We start from the raw sequence: 24,591 nt of genomic DNA, 5'->3' as shown, positions 1-24,591 counted from the left end.
ATGTTTTCAAAGTGAAGTCTCGATCATGGCAGCACAAGTTGAGAAAGTTTTTGCATTCTTTTACTGCCCAGCACATCCATCTCTAAAGTAACACAAATTTTTGGACAGCAGGAATGTTTTTTATTTTATTTTTGATGTACTGAATAATTGCTTTCTGTGTTTCGTACACTAATGCGACATCATGCTCCAAATAAGCAGATAAGACACATAAACTTGTGTTTAACAGGTCATCAGACTCATGGTCAAACACATGTAATCACTGCTGTGATTTTGATAGTTATTATGTGCTGCACATAATATCTATCGACAGGAGATTCCACCAGCAGGCCTGTGCATCACGTCGCATGGTACACAAAATGTGCATACAATCATTCGATGTGGTTGAAATCAAATGATTGTATGCAATATCTCATAAGTGTATTGGCTACATTTGGGTGGATAATGCTTATTAAACCCACTTTCTTTTTTGCAACAAACATAATTAAGGCCCTTATTCTGATCGGTGCGGCCCGATCAGAAATATGCAGTGATGTGCGTCTTGGCGAATCCCCGCCTTCCATACGGATCGCCACCTCCGTCCGTATGCGGATATGTGGCGGTCCGCATGAATGTGGACGGGGATACGCCTCCTCCATGGTGGGAGCAGCCCCTGCATTCGATGGTCGCCGAACATCGAATGCAGGGCCGCACGCTCCACCAGGTCCCGCAACACAAGACCACACGGACACTTGTCCGTGTGAAATCTTGTATGGGGGCGGGCAGCTGACATCCGGCGATGTCAGATGCCCGCCCCGTACCCACACGTCACGGCCTCATTACCATGCATACGCCCCGCGTTTGCATGGGAACGCCCATGAAACGCGGGGCGTATGCATAGGGTAATGAGGATAAGTAGCCCCTCACGCCCCCTGTGCGGCGTATAAAGAATCCATGCGGCGAAATCGCCTGCACATGCGCAGAGTGACCTCTGCACATGCGCAGACGATAAACATCGGCGGGCCGTACGCAAGCGGGAATATCCGCACCGATCAGAATAAGGGCCTAAGTTTGAAGTAAAGAAATGTTTAATGACTCTACTGATACTGATAAAACCTCTTTTTTTGGCATGTTGTAAATGACAAAGGTTCAAAATTGATTGAGTGGATTAGGAATTTAGTTTTTTTCCACATACACCTCACATATAAACGGAGCATCGGGAGTGGCATTTCTGAGCAATTTTTCAAAACTCCCCCCCCCCTATATCTCAGACACTATGAGGCCTAGAGAATTTTTTTTTTTACATGGTTAAAAGCTATGCGGTAGTATCAATGGAACAAAGTGTCATGAAAATCGTGGGTGTCATGCCTGGTTGAACTGACATGAAGTGACCCTAAAGTTAAGCCCAGTACTAATGGCCACACATATCATCATGCATGCCCAACAGGTGGAACCATTTGAACAATTGGAATGAGTGTCCGCTAAGCTTGGGTTTCCACATTACAGTTGCATTTTCCCTTAGACTCTGCAAATATCAATCATGCATTTTAACCACATATGCGCACCACCTGCAACTAAGACCATAGCACACGATTCACCACAAGTCACTTAGACTTTTATACACAATATTTAGCCTACATATATGCTGCTAGGTTGGCTAATCCCAGGATCGGTGAGATTAGGCCCCAAAAATTCTAGGATTTTGTTTTTGAGAAATATTTTTATGTTTTTTCGTAAATTAGGAAGTACAGTACAATAAATTAGGAAGTAAAGCATGTTACAGAGAGAAACATTCCTGGATGACTTATAGTTCTCCTAACAGCAAATATCTAAGTATTATTGGTACTCTTTACCTAGAACGGCGCCGGTCGTGCTGATCGCGGGTACATTTATGTATGGCCGCGACGCGACCGACGCGATGCCCGCGATTTCCCATTGAAACCAATGTTAAACATGAAAATCGTGTCGGTCGCGTCGCGGCCGGCCATAAATGTACCCGCGATGCCCGCGACGCGATGCTCACGATTTCCCATAGGAATCAATGTTAAAAGGCGCGATGGACCCGATTTTACTGTTAAATGCCTCAATCCACCCGATTTGGCCATAGGAATCAATGTTAAATGGGCCACAGAGCCCATTAACCCTTAAATGTCCCCCCAAATTTTTAACGCCACCCCACGATCCACGCCAACCCGAAGCGTGGCGAGCGCAGCGAGCCCGCGAGGGGCGGCGGTACGCGTCCTCCGACCTTTTCATGCCCTACTATCCACTAGGGCGTGGTGTGAGAATATAATAGTGTGGCGAGCGCAGCGAGCCACCGAGCCCGAAGCGTGGCGAGCGGACGCGGATACCTTCACAGTTATGCGCGTCCCCTCGCGGGCTTCACAGGTGTCCGTGGCGACGCGGACACCTGTGAAGCCCGCGAGGGGACGCGTCTACCTGTGAAGGTATCCGCGTCCCCTCGCGGGGCTCGCTGCGCTCGCCACGCTTCGGGCTCGGTGGCTCGCTGCGCTCGCCACACTATTATATTCTCACACCACGCCCTAGTGGATAGTAGGGCATGAAAAGGTCGGAGGACGCGTACCGCCGCCCCTCGCGGGCTCGCTGCGCTCGCCACTCTTTGGGTTGGCGTGGATCGTGGGGTGGCGTTAAAAATTGGGGGGGACATTTAATGGTTAATTGGCCCTATTTGGGCTGTGTGGCCCATTTTACATTGATTTCTATGCCCAAATCGTGTCCATTGAGGCATTTAAGTGTAAAATCGCGGTCAATCAGGCTTTTTAACATTGTTCCCTATGGGAAAATCGCGGTCATCGCGGGCATCGCGGCCATCCCGATTTACCCGCGATGCCCGCGATTACCGCGATGACCGCGATTTTTACCCACGACGACCGCGATTTCAATCGCTGGCGCCGTTCTACGTAAAGAGTACCGTATTATTTCTAAATAACAATAAACATTAAAGGGAAAAGGGGGGGGGGAGGGAATATGTGGGAGGGGGGAAGACAAGACAAACTATGAAATACTTACATTTATTTAGGGTTTCCAATCCCGATATTAGACTGCGCATGCAGGGAAGCCAATCCCGGGATCCAGGTAAACCTGGTATTGAACATTTTTCAATCCTCTATCCCCGTTTGGGGGAGGCTGGGCCCTTCCTGAGGAGCAGGTCTGTCCCAACGCCCTAAGACGGGTGGCCGCATGGGAGCTCCGGTGACAGGGGTCCGTGGCGGCCATATCCTTCCAGTGTCTGCCGGGCAGCAGGGTGGAAGCATTGAGGACATTGCTGGGCAACGCTGCGGTGATGCAGACAGAGGTCTCAGCTGATGCGTCCACGCCAGATGAATGCGGGCTTTTAGAATAAAACCCGACTCAGCCTTCTCAGAGGTGACGGTTATAGCGTCCTGTCTGCCTGTCCAGTCACAGTGTGCTCAGCGTGTTCCCTGCCTCCTTTGGAGATTCTCTGGCTGTTCTGCTTGTTCCACCAGCGTAAGTCCAGTTCTTCTCCCTTATCTTTATATTTTGGTTTATGTCCTCTATATGCATTGTTGCACCTCCTGCATTAAGGAATATTGTGTATATCAGTTAAGATCCTGTGCATTGTTGCACCTCCTGTATTTTAGGGATTTGTGTATCTTACTTTAGAACTTGTGCATTGTTGCACCCGTGGTTCCGTACCAACTCACATATTGGGGTTGGTGTGTGGTCAGCTCCTCCATATCCTCCTGCAGCAGCCTTGTTACTTGTTAAGACCTGGCAGTGGACCTAATTCACCCCTTCAAACGTGGCTGTTAAAGGTCAAGCCTTAGTTTGTAGGAGGCAGAAAGGACTGCTGGGCATCAGCAACCAGGTCACCACACCACCACTCCTAACAATCCCGTGATTGAAAAAATGCCCTGGGATTTGCTTCCCTAGGCGTATCTAATGGGTGCAGGGTAAAGCTTTCTATTGTGCTATATTGCTGGTGTCCTTCCTATACCTATTGCCCATAGTGCCATATTTTCGGCAATATCTACAGAAATATAGTGCACTGCAGATAGCATTGTAACTGCTTCTCAGTTTGATATCTTATTCCATCCTATACAGTCACTTTTTTTATGTAAATCTGCTAGATTTGTTATCACTTAATACATGGTAATATGTTTATATAAGTAGTATAAAATGTATTAAACCAAGGAACAATGTAAGTGTGTAGGAAAGCTTAGAATAAACTAATGCGGTGTACACACCCTTCAATTTAGGGTCACTTTTGATTCAATTTTGCTTCTAGAAGCAAAATCGAATCGAAAATTACCCTGAATCAAACAGTGTTAAATGTCTTGTACATGTTCATGTACAGATGGAGTGCCTAGAAGAACTGCCAGATCTCCTGAGCTGTCACAGGCTGGCGGACAGAAGCTCCATCTGACTGGGACGTGCAAGTGTCTCACATGCTCACTGCCTGTCTCTGTTTCAGGGAGAAGGGCAGGGCGAGTGGGGGCTGTGGGGGGAGACGGGGGAGCCGGCTGTGGGCTCTGACAGAACAGGGTGCACAAGCGTCTCGTACGCGCACCCCCTTCTGTCGGATGGTGCACAGTGGCGATTGGCTTAGATCTGGAAGGTTTACACTGCAAGCAGGGAGGGTTTAGGATAAGGGGGTAGGGGACGAGGGTTAAGTCGCTTATGGAGCCCGTATTGTTTCAGGATGCGGGGTTCGTTTTTGCCAGCATCCCCACCTCCAGAATGTAGTATGTATACTATTATTATAATAATATTAAATATATTCTATTAATTTATATCTTCCATAATCCTTCAACTATTGCTCAAATTATTATTATTTTGGTACTTGTTTCCTAGCACGGCCACACCGATTAAGATCGGGGTGGTCGTGCTGAAAAAAATCGGGTCGATCGCATCGCATGCGATTTGGTCGCATGCGATGCGATCGACGCGACCGACCGATTTTTGACCCGATTTTTTCATTAAATCCAATGTAAATTGGGTCCCTGGGACCCAATTTTACATTGGATTGAATGAAAAAAATTCCAAACCCCCCCAAATTGAAGCGCGTACACAGCGCCCCACGATAGACGGCAACCCGAAGCGTGGCGAGCGCAGCGAGCCCGCGAGGGGCGGCGGTACGCGTCCTCCGACCTTTTCATGCCCTACTATCCACTAGGGCGTGGAGTGAGAATAGAATAGTGTGGCGAGCGCAGCGAGCCACCGAGCCCGAAGCGTGGCGAGCGGATGCGGATACCTTCACAGGTAATCGCGTCCCTTCGCGGGCTTCACAGGTGTCCGCGTCGCCACGGACACCTGTGAAGCCCGCGAAGGGACGCGTTTACCTGTGAAGGTATCCGCGTCCCCTCGCGGGGCTCGCTGCGCTCGCCACGCTTCGGGCTCGGTGGCTCGCTGCGCTCGCCACACTATTCTATTCTCACTTCACGCCCTAGTGGATAGTAGGGCATGAAAAGGTCGGAGGACGCGTACCGCCGCCCCTCGCGGGCTCGCTGCGCTCGCCACGCTTCGGGTTGCCGTCTATCGTGGGGCGACGACGGGGACATTTATAATGTGAAATGGGTCATATTGACCCATTTCACATTTTTTTTCATTTTTACACCATTTCAATGTTAAAAAATTTTTTAACATTGAATCCTATGTAAAAATCGGGTGCATCGCGTCGCATCGCGTCGGGACCAATGTTAATGGTCCCGACCGACGCGATGCCCCCGATATTTTACCGTTCCCGACAAGATTTCAATGTTAAAAAATTTTTTAACATTGAAGTCAATGCAAATATCGGGGGCATCGCGTCGGTCGCGTCGGGACCAATGTTAATGGTCCCGACCGACGCGATGCCCCCGATTTTTTGTTTCCTAGCCGGCAAAATGGACCTGATTTCAAAAGAAATCGGGTCCATCGGGGTAATCGTGTCCCTTAATTAAGGGACACGATTTCTTACGATTGTGGCCGTGCTAGGAAACAAGTACCATTATTTTTTTTGGTGGTGGGTGGGGGGTTTGTAAATGTATTCAGATTACCTGCACTCAATGTCTTGCATATTTATTATATTATTTGATATACAGTTAAAATGTGGCCCACACGGGTCAATAGAATTTTGTTTAGACTCAGGAAGCTTCCTCAGTATGTATTATTAGTATGTACAGTATCTTAACTGCAATATCCTGTGAGCAGGATAAAGCAATTACCTGGAAAGGACATTTGTAAACAAGCTCTTTCTTCTATGGATGGTATTCAATGCCACCAGCGAGGGGGTTTCTGCAGCGGGGATGCCCTGTTTTTGGTGAGGATTGTCAAAAACAAGCCATCCTCACCGACTAACCCCGCTCGCCGTCAGCAATGTTTCTGGGACAGCAAGGTTCGCCACAAATGCAGCGAGCCAGCTTCATATAGCGCTGAGCCTTGACATTTGAAGGCCGCCCTCGTCGTTTCCACCTCCCTGAAAAGAACCAGTGAGGCGGAAAGGGTGAGTGAAGGGGGGGTCAGTTGAATACTGACCGTGAGCTATGACGGCGAGCAATTGGCACTGCTCACCATCATAGCTCGCCTAAAGGACGTTGAATATACCCCTATGTCTGCATATAGATTACTAGATGATTCTTCCTCCTGGCATGGTGAACAGCTCTTCTAGTCATGCCATGCTGTGGCGAGCGTCTTTTTGCACAACTGTTCAATTACTATGCAAGTTGTGTGCAAAATTATGCAAACACAATGCTAAATTGGGAAACTTAATACTGTATGTAATATATCATAAATACAATACATTTTTATGGCCAAACTATACCATCAGTGATAATTTACAATCATCATATCTTTTGAAACACTGATAAGATTTCTCTGCAACTGTTTCATACATAAAGTAATGGATCTAGTCATATTTTAAAGGGAAAGTGCTTGAATATTGCTTTTCTAATTGTACAATCTGACGAAATGAGTTGGTTCTATTCTGTGCAAAACAACCTGTCAGCTGATAAATTAACGATGCTGGGGTGTTATTCCAAGCACCCAAAGTATATTCGTGAGCCAAAAAAAGGTAGCAAAGAAATAAAGAGCTCGCAGGGTTCCCAGGTGGAATGCACGGCCATATTATTTCCGCCCAGAGGCGGAAATTGGAAAGTGGAAGCTAGAACGTTAATGCAGACAGCGTCTGATATAAAAATAGCACTGAGCAAGGCACAGACACACTTCTGACGAATGAGCAGTTAAGCGTGTCTTGCTTACCTTTTTAATCCAGAGGGTGGTGCAGATGGACTTTTGTTGATTGAGAGTGACCAGATCCGGAACTGGAATCTTATCCAAAGGGCCCAAAGCTGCTCTGCTTGAACCCCTTGGTTTTTATATGCTGTCATTCATTATGTTATTGTAAGTGTACATCCCCATTAAATTCTGTGTGTGTTTAAAGTTATGCACTATGTACTCTCTCTTTTTTTTACCTTCTATATTCATTGGAGGAGTAACAAAAAAAATTGCATACTTTTGAGCTGCAGAAATTGGATGGGAAACGCTTACAAAAGGGTGGAGTGAACATCATTGGTGACATTTATGTTGTTATATCCACCTTGGTGCCACTAACTTCTCTGAGAACCCTGCTAGCACTTTATTTCTTTGCTACCTTTTTTTGGCTCACAAATAATTGTACAATCTGTTCTTGGTATTTACAACATAGAATTTCCTTTTCTCAGTGATTTGGAGAGGTTTTTTCTCTTCCAACTTTACACCTTTGGTTCTACAAGTGTCAATACAGTTGTAATGAGATGTTATCACGTTTTGAACTGTGCTGGCCCTGGTGATTACAAGGTAAGTCCACAGGGCAGTATGAAGGTTAAACTATAACCCTGATCTCCAGGACATCACAGAAACTTCTTGCTTGTTTGCAATGGAAGTTATTTGGCCAATTAAAACCACCTACACATAGGATAAAATACAAAAAGTACACGGCATAGACTGTTTTCTGTCTAGAATTGGTATCAATATTCTTGGGCATCACTTTTTGTATGACTCTTTCAATAAACATTTAAAAGGGGAAAATGTATATAATCTACTACATTGTGGGGGTTATTCTGGTTCACTCGCAAAGGCAAATTCCTTCTAAAATGGAGAAAACCATGTGCACTGCAGGTGGGGCAGTTGTAACATGTGCAAAGAGAGCTAGATTTGGGTGAGTTATTTTGTTTCTGTGCAGAGTAAATACTGGCTAATTTATTTTTACACTGCAATATAGATCTCACTTTAAAGTAAAACCCCACCCAAATCTAATTGTTCAGTCTCTCACTAAGCAGCTTGGCAAATTCGAAACCTACAGCATAACCCTCCTTTACTTTTCAATAATTGATCTTGATATACGATGTCTGAAGAACGGTATTTATTATCCAGTAAAGGGATCATGTATATACTGTATATGCGATGATTGATTAGATGGTGCATATACAATGAATTGGGTAAAACTGTAAATAAAACATAAACATGCAATTACAATCTGCACATAGAAAAATGCAAGGTAAACATGCAGTACACATAACATTGTGCATACATCCTGACATTATGGGAAAAGGTATATGCTAGAGTGTAACTGGTATTGCTAACATACATAACTGCCTAAATGAGTTAGGGGTGACACAGTTTTGAGTGATAAACTCACCATCGAATGCTGTATCAGGCTGGACCATGTGAGCTGTGTCTGTCTGCATACATGTGAAACTTAATATGGCCCCTGATGATCATCTTTGTCCCAGAATGCATTGCTAGCTAGCTAGCTACAGAAAGCTAAGGGGGACAAACTACCTAGCATGCAGTAGCTCTGTACTGACCACAGGAAGGAGTGGATTATGCAAAACAGAGAAACAATAGAACACAACAGAAACTTATGCTGAAGGCATAACACTCCCCGTCTGGTATCACTGATACCATATATTAAACTCTAAGATGATAACAGTAAGAACAGTTCGGATACTGGTCTGAGATAGAACTTAGTCTCTCCTTGTTTACAGACCTTGACCTCCACCTTACGGACTTTCCCATCCTTACTTGGGAATGTTTTGGTGACAAGACTTAAAGGCCACTCATTACGTTGTGCCTGACAGTCTCTGATGAGCACAATGTCCCCTGGTTTTAAGTTGGGTTGGGCAACTTGCCATTTGCTTCTTGGTTGTAAGGTAGATAAGTACTGACTTTTCCACCTGTCCCAAAAGGTGTTTGCAAGGCTTTGAACTTGTCTCCATTGACGTTTAAATAAGTCTTTGGTGTTGAAATCTCCTGAAGGAGCATAAGCAGTCCCAGTCTTCTGAGTAAGAAGAGTGGCAGGGGTAAGTAGAAATGGGTCCTCTGGATTGATCAAATCTGTCTGGTACAAGAAATCAGGTCCCGTGAGCCATGTGGTGTCTTTGAGGAGACTGGCTGGAACGGCTCTTGTGGCGTGATCTGCGGGGTTATGAGCAGTAGATACATAGTTCCACTGTTTTGGATTGGTAGATCTCCTGATCCTTAGCACACGGTTGCTGACATAAACATGGAAACGTCTGGTCTCGTTGTAAATGTACCCTAATACTACTTTGCTGTCAGTGTAGAATTCTGTTTCTGAGAGTTCGATAGGCAACTCTGATGAGATTAATTCAGCTACTTCTACGGCTAGTACTGCAGCACAAAGTTCTAGCCTGGGCACTGTGTGTTCTGGAAGAGGTGCTAGCTTTGCTTTGCCCATGACGAATCCAATGTTACATTGACTTTTATTGTCCATGGTTTTGAGATATGCAACAGCAGCAATTGCTTGAACTGAAGCATCTGAGAATACACACAGTCTCTGCTTTTGCACTTCTGTGGAAGGTACAGGTGCATATGGGCGTCTAATGTAAAAGTTGGTTAAGGCGGACAGAGAACTTTTCCACTCTTCCCACAATTCCCTTTTTCCTAGAGGCAGAGGGGCATCCCAGTCGGATGATTCACAGGTTAGGTCTCTGAGCAAGGCTTTACCTTGAATGGTGACAGGAGCTGCAAATCCTAAGGGGTCGTACAAGCTATTGACAGTAGATAAGACACCTCTACGAGTGAAGGGCCTTTCTTCACTACTTACTTGGAAGGTAAAGGAGTCAGATTTCAAGTCCCATAAGAGTCCAAGGCTACGTTGGGCTGGTGGCGAATCAGTTCCTAGATCCAAATCCCTTAAGTCAGTGGTATGATCTTGTGTAGGGAAGGCTTCCATTACTTTTTTGCTGTTGGAGGCTATTTTGTGAAGCCTGAGATTGGAACAAGCGAGCATTTCCTGAGCTCTCTTGAGAATGCTGATTGCGGTCTCTTCTGTTGGCATAGATTTCAAACAGTCATCCACATAGAAATCTTTTTCTACGAGCTGTCTAACATCAGAACCATACTCTAGTTCACCCTCTTGAGCTGAACATCTGAGTCCGTAGATGGCAACTGCAGGTGAAGGGCTGTTACCAAAGATGTGTACCCTCATGCGGTACTCTACAATGTCCTTAGAGGGGTCGTTGTCCCTGAACCAAAGGAATCTTAGGAAATTCCTATCCTGTTCTCTCACAAGGAAACAATGAAACATTTGCTGAATGTCAGCTGTGAAGGCAATAGAGTCTTTTCGGAATCGTATGAGTACTGCAAGGAGTTTGTTGTTAAGGTCTGGTCCTGTCAGGAGCACATCATTTAAGGAGATACTTTCAAATTTAGCACTGGAATCAAATACAACTCTGATCTGACCTGGTTTCTTTGGATGGTATACTCCAAACATTGGCAGGTACCAGCATTCATCTTTCTCTTTAAGAATGGGAGCTATCTCAGCGTGACAGTTTTCAAATATTTTGCTCATGAAAGAAAAGAAGTGATCTTTCATCTCTGGTTTTCTGTGAAGATTGCGTTTAAGTGAGGAGAAACGTTTGAGAGCTTGTTCTCTGTTGTTAGGTAGACGTTGTCTGGGTGTTCTAAACGTTAGAGGGGCAACCCAGCTGTTGGTATTGTCTTTAACTAGTCCTTCCTCCATTATTTCCAAGAATAGTTTGTCTTCTATGGACATTGCTACTTGGTCATCCCTTTTTGTTCTTTGGAAGACTGTGAATCCCAGATGATCTTGGTAGTTGTCACAGATCTGGTCGTCACTAAGAGAATATATGGGAGTACAGTGTGGTAGTTCCTTAATGAGGAAGTGGTTGTGACATGGTTGAAACAGAGAAGGGCGTCCATTTTCTAAAGTGCAAGTAAGCATGGTATTGATAGAAGCCGGTTTGTGCACACTCCCAAGGCATACCTCTCCTATTATGACCCATCCTAGGTCTAAACGTTGAGCATAAGGTGCATTGTGTGGACCATTAATCTGACTTCTGACTTTGTGGACTCGTAGGAGATCTCTCCCGATGAGTAGAGATACCTGGGCTTGTGAGTCCAGTTCTGGTATCAGATGTGCTATACGTTTTAAATGCGAATGATGAAAGGCTGCATCTGGTGTAGGAATTTCAGACCTTTTCTCTGGGATATCATCGCACTCGGTAATTGGTGGTAAGGGAAGACGTGTCTTACCATCTATGGATTCCACTATATAGCCAGTGGCTTTCCTTCCTGCTGCCTCAAAACTCCCTGCACAGGTTTTTAAGGAGTAAGGGGTGCTGGGGCCTCTGATGTTAAATGTCTCAAAGAAGTTTGATCTGGCTAGAGAACCATTACTTTGGTCATCTAGGATTGCATAAAGTTTGACAGCTTTATCTGGTTGGCCTTTGGGGTAGACTCTGACTAAACAGATTTTGGAGCAAGATCTGTTGCTAATGGCATCTTTGCAGACTTCGGTACATTGCGCAGTCATCTCTGGTGTTGCTGCGTTAGTGTCTTTTTGCTCCGCATTGTGCTCCCCGCCATGCTCTGTGTCACTGTGGCTGTTTTGTAAAGCCCATGGGGGAGGCCCAGGGTGTAAAGCTGTGTTGTGACTTGTGCTGTGACATTCTGTGCAGTTAGGACTAACCTTGCAATCTTTGGCGAGGTGAGATGAAGAAGAGCAGCATTTGTAGCAGATACCATTTTCTCTTAAGAAGGCCTTACGGTTCTCCAGGGACTTTTCTCTGAAGGCTCTGCATTTCAGGAGAGGGTGTGGTTTGTGATGCAGAGGGCACTGCTTGGCGGGATCTTTCTCCCTGGTCTCTTGGTGAGCAGAGCTGATAAACCTGTGGGAAGAATCTGAGTTATGAACGTTAGTCTTGTGAACTGTGACTGCAGTTTTGCGAGGGTTAGGTAGCGCAGGGGTAGTGCCTGTTAGGGTAAAGGCAAAACTAGGGTCATTCCTGGTCTTGGCTTGCTGACTTACAAAGTCCACAAAAACAGAGAATGGTGGAAATGGTACCTTGTTACGCTGTTTGAACTTTGAACCGTGGGTAATCCATTGTTCCTGTAGATTATAAGGTAGTTTTTGCACTATAGGGTTAATGCCTCTGGCGGTGTCTAGGAAGGCAAGTCCTGGCAAGTCTCCCTCACATTTGGCTACTTGGAGCTCCATTAGTAAGTCGCTTAACTCTCTAAGTCTCTGATAGCCTCTGTTAGGTAGCCTAGGAAAATCATCAATCCTTTTGAATAGTGCGTTTTCTATTACCTCTGGTGAACCATAGCACTCATTAAGTCTGTCCCAGATCATTTTAAGGCCATACTCAGGATGGTTAATATTAATCACTCTTATCCTTCTAGCATGTTCAACTGATTCATTCCCAAGCCATTTAATTAAGAGGTCTATCTCTTCACTATATGAAAGGCCTAAATCTTTGATTGCGTTTTGGAAAGAGGATCGCCATGCTCTGAAACTCTCAGGGTGATCATTGAACTTTGAGAGTCCTTTTGTGACCAGGTCACGGCGTGCAAGAAATCTGGCAAAGTCTAATGTATCTTGATTGGCTCTAGGTGCATTAGCATGGTGGGTAAGTGGTGTGTTATCATACCTGGTAGGAATGACTGGTTCCTGCTGGCTTGTATTTCCCCACCTTTGTGTGTAGGAGGTAGTGCCATGGTTGTAGTTTGCGGCTACAGGCTCTTGGCGTGAGGGTGAGTTGTCTCTCATGGATCCACTGTGATTGGAGTCTTCTTGCTTGCAGGTTTGCAGTCTGCTACTGACTTGTGGTGGCACTGCATAGTGTACTTGGCTTGTTTCATTTATGAAATCTGATTGCATATCTTGTACTGGTGGAGCGTTGCTGCTATTTGCGGACACTTGGCGCACGTATTCTGCTGCACGTTGCATTGAATTCTGTGATCCAAGTTCTGCATCAAGTATATTAATGGTTTCTCTTATGTTGACGCGTTCTGCAGACTCTAAGAACTCTGCTTCGGCCATAGCGGCGGCAGCTTCCCTCTCAGCAGCAAGCTTCTCACTAATTGCTTCTAAGCGTTTTTTCTCTACTTTCAACTGCATTTCTCGCTCAGCAAAGTTGGCCCGTACCTTTGCAGCTTCTGCTTTTGCACGTGCAAGGATGGCTGCATTGCTAACTGATGTTGATTTGGAGGAACCAGAGATGTAGGACCTTGTTTTGCATGAAGATTTTGTTTTATGAGACATAATGATGAGGTGTAAATGCTTGACTGCGTAGAGACTGCTGTATTGCCGTGTGCAGGTATCTGTTCTGACAGTGTAGCAGGGCTCTGTGAAGTCAGGTTCTTGGAACTGTTAAGCTGTTTGACTGTGCAGGGACTGCTGTATTGCCATGTGCAGGTAGCTGTGCTGACAGTGTGAGGTTTCTGTGTAGTCGAATGGCGGTACTCCTATTGCTGAGTTGCCACTGTTAGTAGACTGTATAGAAAACTTGTGCTGTCATATGCAGATAGCTGTTGCTGGCAGTGTAACAGATCTGTAAGTCAGTACATGTGATCCACTTGCTGACAGACAATGCTGCTGACAAATTCAGGATGTATGTTTTAAGTTGCAGACAGCCTGATATTTTGCTGACAAATCAGTGTTCATGTGTCCAACTCGATGGTAGCATCGATGGCATCGATGGTTTGCTGATGAAGTCAGTGTGCATGTGTCCAAATGCTGATAGCATCGATGTTTTACTGTTCAGTCTCTCACTAAGCAGCTTGGCAAATTCGAAACCTACAGCATAACCCTCCTTTACTTTTCAATAATTGATCTTGATATACGATGTCTGAAGAACGGTATTTATTATCCAGTAAAGGGATCATGTATATATATGCGATGATTGATTAGATGGTGCATATACAATGAATTGGGTAAAACTGTAAATAAAACATAAACATGCAATTACAATCTGCACATAGAAAAATGCAAGGTAAACATGCAGTACACATAACATTGTGCATACATCCTGACATTATGGGAAAAGGTATATGCTAGAGTGTAACTGGTATTGCTAACATACATAACTGCCTAAATGAGTTAGGGGTGACACCGTTTTGAGTGATAAACTCACCATCGAATGCTGTATCAGGCTGGACCATGTGAGCTGTGTCTGTCTGCATACATGTGAAACTTAATATGGCCCCTGATGATCATCTTTGTCCCAGAATGCATTGCTAGCTAGCTAGCTACAGAAAGCTAAGGGGGACAAACTACCTAGCATGCAGTAGCTCTGTACTGACCACAGGAAGGAGTGGATTATGCAAAACAGAGAAACAATAGAACACAACAGAAACTTATGCTGAAGGCATGACACTAATTCTCTCTGCACAAGTTACATCTGCCCCACCTGCAGTGCACATGGTTTTGTCCATTGGAGAAGGCATTTGCCTTTGTGAGTGAACCAGAATAAGGGCATAGCTGTGAGACCCGGTGGGACATATTACACATTATGTTGACTCATTAAACATGTTATCTCATTGGCTTTAGCACAGCCTTCACAGACCATGTTTATAGCTCTACAAAAAAACTGAGAATTGATTAAGTACAGTAAGGTTGCTCTATTGCAACATACACATAATGGATTCTATTGTATTCTGATGGAATGCTATGGTTCTCTGTGCCACCTCAACTCTTGTCATTCTGGGCACCATATTAACCTCTCCCATGTTCTAGACACAATTAAACAAGTCCTACTTAAATAAATGGCAAGCACGTCTTACTGGCTTTCCTGCATTAAGGTTACAGCTAAATACTGTAGTTGCTCTGGCTTTAAATTAAAGCCACTAGAACCTGCTTTAGTCATCTCACGGCAGCCTCTATGGTTTCAGGTATCACTCTTCATTTTCCACAAAGTGGATAAGATATCCACACAATTAAAAGTGAAAAATAATCTGTCTTTCTTTGCCAGTGGCGAATGTTCACCACACTAATACAATAGATCTTGAATAATTTATGCCCACAACTTTCAGTTTTTTTTCTACTTGCAATCTGTAAATGAGGACATCTAATGCAGCTGACTGAATGACACTTGATCTGTTACCCATTAAGATAACAAGATGAGGGGCAATGATTCAGTTGAAGAGTTTCTTCCCCTTTGGGGATTTATAACAGATAAAATATTAAAGGTAAAGCTCAAATTCATGTCTCGTAATAGTAGTACTCCGCACATTCTCTATGTATACAGATCTATCTATCTATCTATCTATCTATCTATCTATCTATCTATCTACGCTATCTATCTACGCTATCTAATCTATCTACCCTATCTACCTATTTATTTATTTATCTATATCTATCTATGCTATCTATCTATCTATCTATCTATCTATCTACGCTATCTAATCTATCTACCCTATCTACCTATTTATTTATCTATATCTATCTATCTATCTATCTATCTATCTATCTATCTATCTATCTATCGTATCTACGCTATCTACCTATTTATTTATCTATCTATATCTATCTATCTATGGTATCTATCTAGCTATCTATCATCTATCTATTATCTATCTATCTATCTATCGTATCTACGCTATTAACCTATTTATTTATCTATCTGTATCTATCTATCTATCTCTCTATCTATCTATAGCTGTGTACACTTGCTTCGCTTTTTCCCTGTTTTCGATTAGATTTTACTTATAGATGCAAAATCGATTCGAAACCTAATCAAAATTGAATTGTTTTAGGACACTTTCGACTGGCATTCGATTTGATGCGCGCTCCCATTTCCTCTATATCGAAAAGAAAAATAGACCGTGCAGCCAAGTAAATATCGAATACAATCCAGTAAATTGAATGTGTACACTGTGTACACTGTGAAATTGATATCGAATTGAATGTAAAAGTACAGATCTAATGCCAGATCTAATGGAAAGATCTAATGCCAGATCTAATAGAAAACTGAATCTAATACATCGAATCTAAAGCAAATTGAAGTGTGTGTACACAGCTAATACCTTATTGACAGATACGATACCTTAGATACTTATGGATAATGATCAGGGTTTATTCACATCAAAGCCATTAATGTCATCATAGCACAGACAAGTCAGACTTGTGTATGGGGATCTTTACTGAGTTCTACTTTTTGTGCATACAGTATATGCTCCCTTGTGTGGTCAACATAGCAAAGGCACAACCATCTATTTGTGATCAAACACCCATGCATGCATGCAGAGAGAGGACAGATGTCTCTCTCTCCAGCTCAGGACACAGCATTGAGCAGCATGTGCTGGGCTAGAGAGAGAGAGACCGCTACAGAGGCAGTTATCTCTCTCTGTTCCCAAATCTCTGCAAAGGTGGAGGGGGTTAGTAAGCCCCGGCCCCTCCATCTGACCCGAGCCTAGGTAAAGTGTACCCACACTCTGTGCCACTTCTGAACCACAATTATCTATGCACTTGGTTTGATGAGATCTGTCATCATTATCACTGCACATTTGCACCAACAATATCCTCGGTGTAAGAGATCCATCTGAAAACATGTGTATATATTTAATAAATAGATGTAGATGATATACAGTATATCTATCTATCCTACCTCTATGTCGGTTTGTTTCTACCTAGTTTTTTTTAAATCATTGTTGTTTCCAATTGTAAAGTGCAACGGAATATATATAAGAAACTATAAATAAATGAAATATCTCTCTCTCTCTCTCTCTCTCTCTCTCTCTCTCTCTCTCTCTCTCTCTCTCTCTCTCTCTCTCTCTCTCTCTATATATATATATATATATATATATATATATATATATATATATACGGCGGCACTCGCACGATAAAGACCCAAGGCAGGTTTAGTTAAACCGACGTTTCGTGGCTGGTGTCGCCACTTTAGCAAGGTGCCAAAGAACAATAAGTGCATAAAACAAACTTACTTAAGTAGCCCCGGGTGCCGTTCGTGACGCCCGGCGTCCGTCTCCGCTGCGTCTAATGATGACGTCATGCGTCCACATCGACGCCGTGAATCACGAAGGAGACCCGTGGCACGTGATCTGTGTAAACAATAACAATAAGATGAGACAATGATACAGAAAAAAGCAACATTGTAACAATACATCAATATATAAAAAAGCGTATATAAAATCTAAAATCCAAAGTCGCAACCCAGTGACAACATGATAATGAAAGCGCTGTATACAAATGACAGCAAATCGCATCGTCATCATTAGACGCAGCGGAGACGGACGCCGGGCATCACGAACGGCACCGGGGGCTACTTAAGTAAGTTTGTTTTATGCACTTATTGTTCTTTGGCACCTTGATAAAGTGGCGACACCAGCCACGAAACGTCGGTTTAACTAAACCTGCCTTGGGTCTTTATTGTGCGAGTGCCGCCGTCCCTCTACATCACTATGTTTACCTGGCTCACCGCTGTGAGCACAGGTTTGGAAGGCAACGCATCCCTTCAGCTGCTACTTCTGAACATTATCCCCGCTGGGACTATTGCCTATTTTGAGTGCCGCCCCAGCTACCCTATATATATATACATACATCAGGGGTGCCGACTTGCAAAAAATCCTCTCCGGGAGAAGTTTGGGGGTGGGGCTTAGCGGTGACGTCATTAAGCCCCGCCCCATTAAGATAAATATTCGAAATAACTGATCTCCATGAAAGGGGCGGGGCTAAAATGACACGATTGTGCCATTTTAGCTCCGCTTCCTCCTCTGAGACCCGCGGATTGCGGCATTTAAATGCCACGATCGGGGGGGGGGGGTTGAGTGGGGGTCCCCCTGATTCAGGGAGGGTTGCCCACCCTTCCGGGGGGCCGGGAGGGGGACCCGATTTTCGGGAGACTCCCGCAAATTCCGGGAGGGTCGGCAACCCTGACATACATGTATGTAAAGCTCTGTATAGCTTGGCAACTGATTATAAAGTGTATATTAAAAATAAATAGCAACAATTTAAGACTACATCACAGTATATGAATAATTTTTGGGACTGTTTGCACTAGCAACAGATTGGTGAATTTAAACAGTATAATAGATAATTGTCCAGACGCAATAGACTTTTGCTCAGCAGGACTTACATAAATATCCTGTGTTATTGCCGGTATACTGGAATGTGTCTTGTTTCTTCCCCGTCTTCCTCCTCCTGTCACAAATAGCTAAAATACAAGTCCACATTCCTTTCAGTGCAGACATAGGGAAGATGCACCAAGCCTTTGAGAGATATAAAATGGAAGATCATTTATATAGCACAGTCTTCAAAATGACAGAGGCTAACTGGTTGCTTTGGACAACTGTTCCACTTGATTGCTCTCCAAAGCTTGATACATTACCCCAATAGTCTCAGAACCCAAAAGTTAGGTCAGTCAGATTTTCCTATGTACAGAGCATTTCTTGCACTTACATAGTTTAAAAGTTTATTAGCCATGTGTGCTTGCGCACACTAGGATTTTTTTGCGGATTACAGTGCAGCATCAAGCAGGGATGATGGGGGGGGGGGGGGGTGCATTACATACATTACATTGAGACATTACATGCGGGGAACACATACCCGCCGAGCAGCACAGCGCCTAGGCAGCCATCAGCAGCGCCACTGGTCGCTGCAGCAGCCTGGTAGGTAACAGTATGAGCAGGGACAGTACAGTTATCGCACAGGGAACACATACCTGCACAGCGCCTAGGCAGCCATCAGCGGCACCACTGGTCACTGCAGCAGCCAGGTAGGTAACACTATGAGCAAACGCATCACAGTAAAACAGAGACAGTACAGTTATCACACAGGTTACATATGGCTGAGTGCACAGATCTTAGGCTGCCATTTGCGGTGGTGGAAAGGGGGGGGGGTCGGGGGGAGAGAGAGTCACTGAGGCCTGGGGAGAGTCAGTCAGTAAAGCCTGGCACTGGAGTTGGGCCCTCTCTGGGCTGAGTTCCACGCCGCTGCCCCCGATAATCTTATAATACCTCCTCCCTGGAGGGGGGGGGGGGGCACCACAGAATAGAGGGCACCCGCATCTGCCGGTGCTGGGGGTCAGCGGCTGGGGCCTGCGTTCCTGATCACTTCCAGTGTACATAATACATAGTAGTTAAAGCTGAATAAAGACATGCGTCCATCGAGTTCAACCTTGGTAGACTACAGCTGTCAGTCAGGACCAGGCATCTTCACAACCTAAAGTATCACAAGATCTGCGTTCTAAGATACTGTACCAAACCAGGAAGTGTATTTAGTCAAAATATACACTGCTCGATATGACCTCGGATCCGGACTGCTAGGCATCCATCAGGGTCATCCACACATGTGCTTGCAAAATCTGGCTAATGTGTGACGTAGGACAACTAGACAGATCCTGCAGGCCTCTATTAGCATCTTTCCACATTGACCACAAACCACGGGCAGATGCAGTCATCATATGTATAGTACCACTGAGAATGATTTGACTTATTAAATCTGCACAGGGAATAGTAATGTCATCACAGTGGTTATATTATCTGCACTCTTTAATTAGCACTGCAGATAATGTATAGTGTCAAGTGAACTATACACAGAAATAAAGCAATACATGTAGCTGAATGTCATGCTTGGATGGGCAGGTTTATAAACTTGTAGATAAGTGATGCCTATGAAACAAAATCATTTTGGCAGCCAGCCTAGTACATGTCATGTTGATATAGCAAAAGATTAAAATGCCAGTTTCCCTTAGTACTGGATACAGGAGGCTGCTGAGTGCTTGGGTTAAGACAAAACAGTCCTTACCTGTAACCAGGTGGGAGGTGAATATTCACATAAGTCATGTGACTATATATATATATATATATATATATATATATATATATGTGTGTGTGTGTGTGTGTGTGTTTGCAGTAACAGCTTTTCTGTATTTCATGCAGTTTGTCTACAGTACCAGGGTTACAGCTGGTAATCTCTCCCAACTGGACGATGTATATAATTAATCACAGAGTTTGGGAGGAAAAGCATCCAAACATGAGATCAGAACATTCAATGAAAACAATAGACTGTGCTACACTTTGGGCCCGATTCAGACCTGATCACTGTTTTTGCAGCCCAGCGAGCAGTTAGAAGCCTCCCTGCCTGAGTGAAATCCTGCCCTGTGCCTGGCTGGGTTACGTTATATATCTACTGTACAATGTCTAGGTCTACAGTCAAAAGGTCGACCACTATTGGTCGACAGGGTCAAAAGGTCGACATGAGTTTTCATGTTTTTGGGTGTCTATGTCGACATAGGTTGGTATGGACACATCTAAGTGTACCACCTCCCTTCGAATGGCTCCCTACGCTTAGCACACTACAGTGTTTTATTCTCCCACCACGGCGTAGTGGATGGTAGGGTATGAAATACCAACTGTCGACACATGTCGGCTAATTTTTTTTTTTACTCACGTACACCTTTTTTTATGTAGATCTTTTTCGTGTCGACTTTTGACCATGTCGACCTTTTGACTCTCGACCTTTTGACTGTCAACCAATAGTGGTCGACCTTTTGACTGTCGACCTAGACACTGTAAATCTAGGAGGAAATCCATTTGTAATCACTCACCATCGAATGGATTTTCCCCTCGCCTTCCCCCGTGTGCTTAGTGCTGCAATGACCCTGGGGATCTCCCAGAGATGCTGCTGAAGTCAGCGGCCCTCCCTTCCGATGTCCGAGAGACACCTTCGGTTTTCAGCGGGATTTCCAGAAAATGCAGAGTTGCTGCCCACAATCACTGGCTGCCTGTCAATCTTTTTGCGAATAGCCATTGATGACAAGCCATCCCTGGCTTTGGTCACAGAGAGACCTTGCACATGCACACCAAGAATCGTGCGCATACACGATCCCTCGATGATCGGTCGAGCTGCGAAATCGCAGCCCAGTGAATGGGGCTGAGTCAGGCCCCATGCGTGATTTATTTACTGGTATAAAGATGGCAGCTTAAAATATCAAAAAATAAAATATCAGGCTTGCACTGGATATTTATTTGCATTTCTTTCTGCTTTGTTGCTGCACAAGTGACCCTTTGTAGGCCGCATACTTTCATTTCATACATACAGTAGGTGCATGTGACTTCACTATATTAATGTGTCTGTAGCTTCACATCATTGTTTTAAGCTGCTGAATTCACTTTTTAACACTCAAGACTTGTCTGTGTCTGCAGATGTGTATACATGTTAAACTGTCATAAATGGGACCCATTATTTATTATTGCGTAAACTTCAAATGGCGTAAAATTACCATTGTTTGAGTTGTATTGGACATAATAAAATAATGTGATGCTTAACAATGCTTGCATAAATGTAGCACTGACTGTGCGAACAACTTGAGTTGGGGGGGGGGATTCAATTAGGGGTGATATTTGTTTACGCAGGTTGTAGAAGCTTTTTCATGGTAAAACGGGCTGCATTTGGGGATTTTCTTTCACCAGCTGGTAATTGGCTACCTCCATAGTAATCTGTCCATCCACACTACCATAACCAGACAAGGAGACCGGTAACAAGACACACCTATTTGCTGCATAAATGTAGTCATATGTTTATGCTGTGAACATGATTGCCTAATACACAGTCTACATACTGACAAGTAAACGTAAGATATAATACAATACATGCTCACACCACTAGTCAAATACAATATGTTTATTGCATGTATTTTTTTTTCTATTAATTATCACTATTATTTACATTGCTTGACATTAAAGAGAGCATACCAGAAAAAAGGGACATATTGAATGACAGGTAATTCCGATGTGTACATTATAAAAGATTTGTAAATATTTTCCAATTTAGGGAGGAAAAGCCTCACGTGAACTAATAAAGAGCACATGCCAAGCAACTAATAGAAAGTATTTATCTGCTTTTACCTTTTTAGATTTATTAGAGACTAATCTGTTGATTATTTAAAAATCTTGAAATGTTTTCAATATTTCAACTATCTCAATAATTACCGTACAACCAATAATCCCCAGTATGGCTCTGTTTTAGTATAAACAACATTTATACTATTATTATTGATTACCAGGTATTTATCTAGCTCACACATATTATGTAATACTGTACAGAGAGTATTCACATCAGTCTTACAATCCATATTCCCTACCACATGCGCACACATTCACACTAGGGTTATTAGAATCTTTTTCACAGAAACCAAATAACCTACAAGTATGTTGAGGAGGAAACCGCAGTGTTCAGTGGAAACTGAAGCTAACACAGAGGGCAGTATTCACTGCCGCCAGCGAAGGGGGTGTCTGCGGCGAGGGTGGCTTGTCTTCGGCGAGGATCGACAAAAACAAGCCACCTTCACCTTTTAACCCCCGTGTCAGCCGCTCGCCCTATTCAATGTTCTTGGAGACTGTGGTGCCGAGCTATCGGCACTGCTTGCTGTCACAGCTCGCCAAAGAGCATTGAATACCACCCACAATATTGAGCACCATACCTCAGTGCTGTGAGACAGCATTGCTAGCCACTATGCCACCTACTCTGCCCAAATATAATACGTCTGAATATAAACATACTATATACATCTGTTGCTTATGTTTCATTTAGAGGTGCTCAAGTCTGCATTGGCTTTTACATAGCATGTTGTCTTAAATTGGGATAGACTCTGGAATAATCCCTTTTATTGTTTGTAAAAGAACCAACCTGTGTTTGAAGACAATGCTGCCATTGTTCCACCATCAGCATGTCTGCAGGTGGCTGGTGCAGCCTTGCGGGAAGAGTAACCTTATATTCTTCACAACTCAGTAACATAATTCTGGTCACAATGTCAACTTTTACATTAACCACTCTTGTTTTTTTCCCTTGGATTAAATGTTTCTGTTTTAGAACATCTGTTGTTAGGATTCAGATTCTAATTATGCTATAAAATCATACAAGGCAACTTCTTTAAGTAAAATACGGTCAGTGTGACCTACTGTACCTAGTTCTGTTGCTGTGAGAGCCTGTAAACATGTCCTGTAAAGTAGTATGGTGCTCCGCTATGTGGAATCAACAAATTAGTTAGATCATTAACCTGCTGTACAGATACAGTAAACTGTAATGTGCTGATTGGCTGAAAATCATTCTTCCCTCAGCCAATCAGTGCATAATCCAAGTGGGAAATGGCATCCTCAGGTAAGCTGCTGTATATAAAGTAGGTACATACAGTTTCTTGACAGTACGCGGGAGGGCGATTCTCCAGAAAGTGAAAATAAAGTCCTGTGCATCACACACTATGGCCTTTATTCAGATCTGATTGCAGTACAAATTTGTTCTCAAAATGGGCAAAACCATGTGCACTGCAGGTGGGGCAGATGTGCAGAGAGAGAGTTAGATTTGGGTAAGGTGTGTTGAAACTGAAATCTAAATTGCAGTGTAAAAATAATGCAGCCAGTATTTACCCTGCACAGAAACAAAATAACTCACACAAATCTAACTCTCTCTATACTGTACATCATGGGTCCTCAAACTGCGGCCCTCCAGATGTTGTGAAACTACAAATCCCAGCATGCCTTGCCACAGTTTTACCACTCCCTTATAGCAAAACTGTGGCAAGGCATGCTCTGATTTGTAGTTTCATAACATCTGGAGGGCTGCAGTTTGAGGAACCATGCTATACATGTTACATCTGCCCCACCTGCAGTGCACATGGTTTTGCCCATTTTGAGAACACATTTGCACTGCGATCAGATCTGAATAAGGGCCTATGACATTTTCTTTCCTTTTAAACTGGTCTATTAAGAAGTTGTGGTTATATGAAAACCTAATTGCTTAGTAACAATGCTGTTACTAAGCACTAAAATGTTGGTATTTTGTTGAAATATGTAGTTTGAATTTGTGAAGCTGTCCTATTTATCACCGAGAATCACCCTGGATTGGAATCTCATTTGTTTACTTAGTCAAAACTCTGGATACTACTGGACAATAAGACTGACCTGTATGAGGGATACAGGTAAGTATTGTGTGTGAGAGAGTGTAGGGCTGCAATACACGTTTACAACATTCGATCTCTGTGTATTGTGGTTTTGGAAAAAAAATATTTTACGGGAAAACTACAGGTTCCAGTGGACCCTTAATGCCTGGGCTTGCTTATACTTGTGGATCAAGTTCTGTCACAGGCTTACTGGGACCTGTAGCACCTGGTGCCCTCCCTGGGCTGGACCCCAGCGGGGGTGGCAGTATTCAAGTATGCAGATGGATAGCACTCAGGTGACTTGAAAAAAGGTAAACCATACATGCCCAAAGTGTGGTAGCTCGGGGGCGACATTCAAGCACTGTATGTGGGACTGCCCTCTCATATCCCGGTTTTGGAGACAGGTGCAGGGATTCTCTAGGACCTACTTATTAAACAGCCTTCCTTTGACGGCGGA

At 43.8% G+C, this 24,591-nt stretch overlaps 2 protein-coding genes across 13 annotated transcripts in view; one reads left to right on the top strand and one right to left on the bottom strand.

The window, feature by feature from the left end:
- RARB (retinoic acid receptor beta) overlaps window positions 1–24,591 on the top strand; it is a 750,738-nt gene that overhangs the window by 616,728 nt on the left and 109,419 nt on the right. The window lies entirely within an intron of this gene.
- On the bottom strand, window positions 8,200–14,610 carry LOC146080954 (uncharacterized). Of its 2 annotated transcripts, XM_083188716.1 has the most exons (3): window positions 14,376–14,610; window positions 12,891–14,181; window positions 8,200–12,128 (listed from the first exon to the last, which is right to left on the bottom strand). In XM_083188716.1, exons 2-3 carry the CDS (start codon window positions 13,502–13,504, stop codon window positions 8,894–8,896), a joined length of 3,849 nt encoding a protein of 1,282 aa, XP_083044842.1. In that variant the 5' UTR covers window positions 13,505–14,181; window positions 14,376–14,610; the 3' UTR covers window positions 8,200–8,893. The 2 variants fall into 2 exon arrangements, with proteins under 2 accessions (XP_083044842.1, XP_083044841.1); XM_083188715.1 differs by having other exon boundaries at window positions 8,201–14,181.

This window comes from Crinia signifera, chromosome 5 (assembly GCF_055691185.1).
Source record: "Crinia signifera chromosome 5, ASM5569118v1, whole genome shotgun sequence".
Taxonomy (NCBI): domain Eukaryota; kingdom Metazoa; phylum Chordata; class Amphibia; order Anura; family Myobatrachidae; genus Crinia; species Crinia signifera.
Note: the sequence above shows the minus strand (reverse complement) of the source record. Positions and strands in the feature narration are given on the sequence as shown.

Coding starts and splice junctions, on each gene's coding strand:
- LOC146080954 (XM_083188715.1), bottom strand. CDS start 13,504: ATGTCTCATAAAACAAAATCTTCATGCAAAACAAGGTCCTACATCTCT.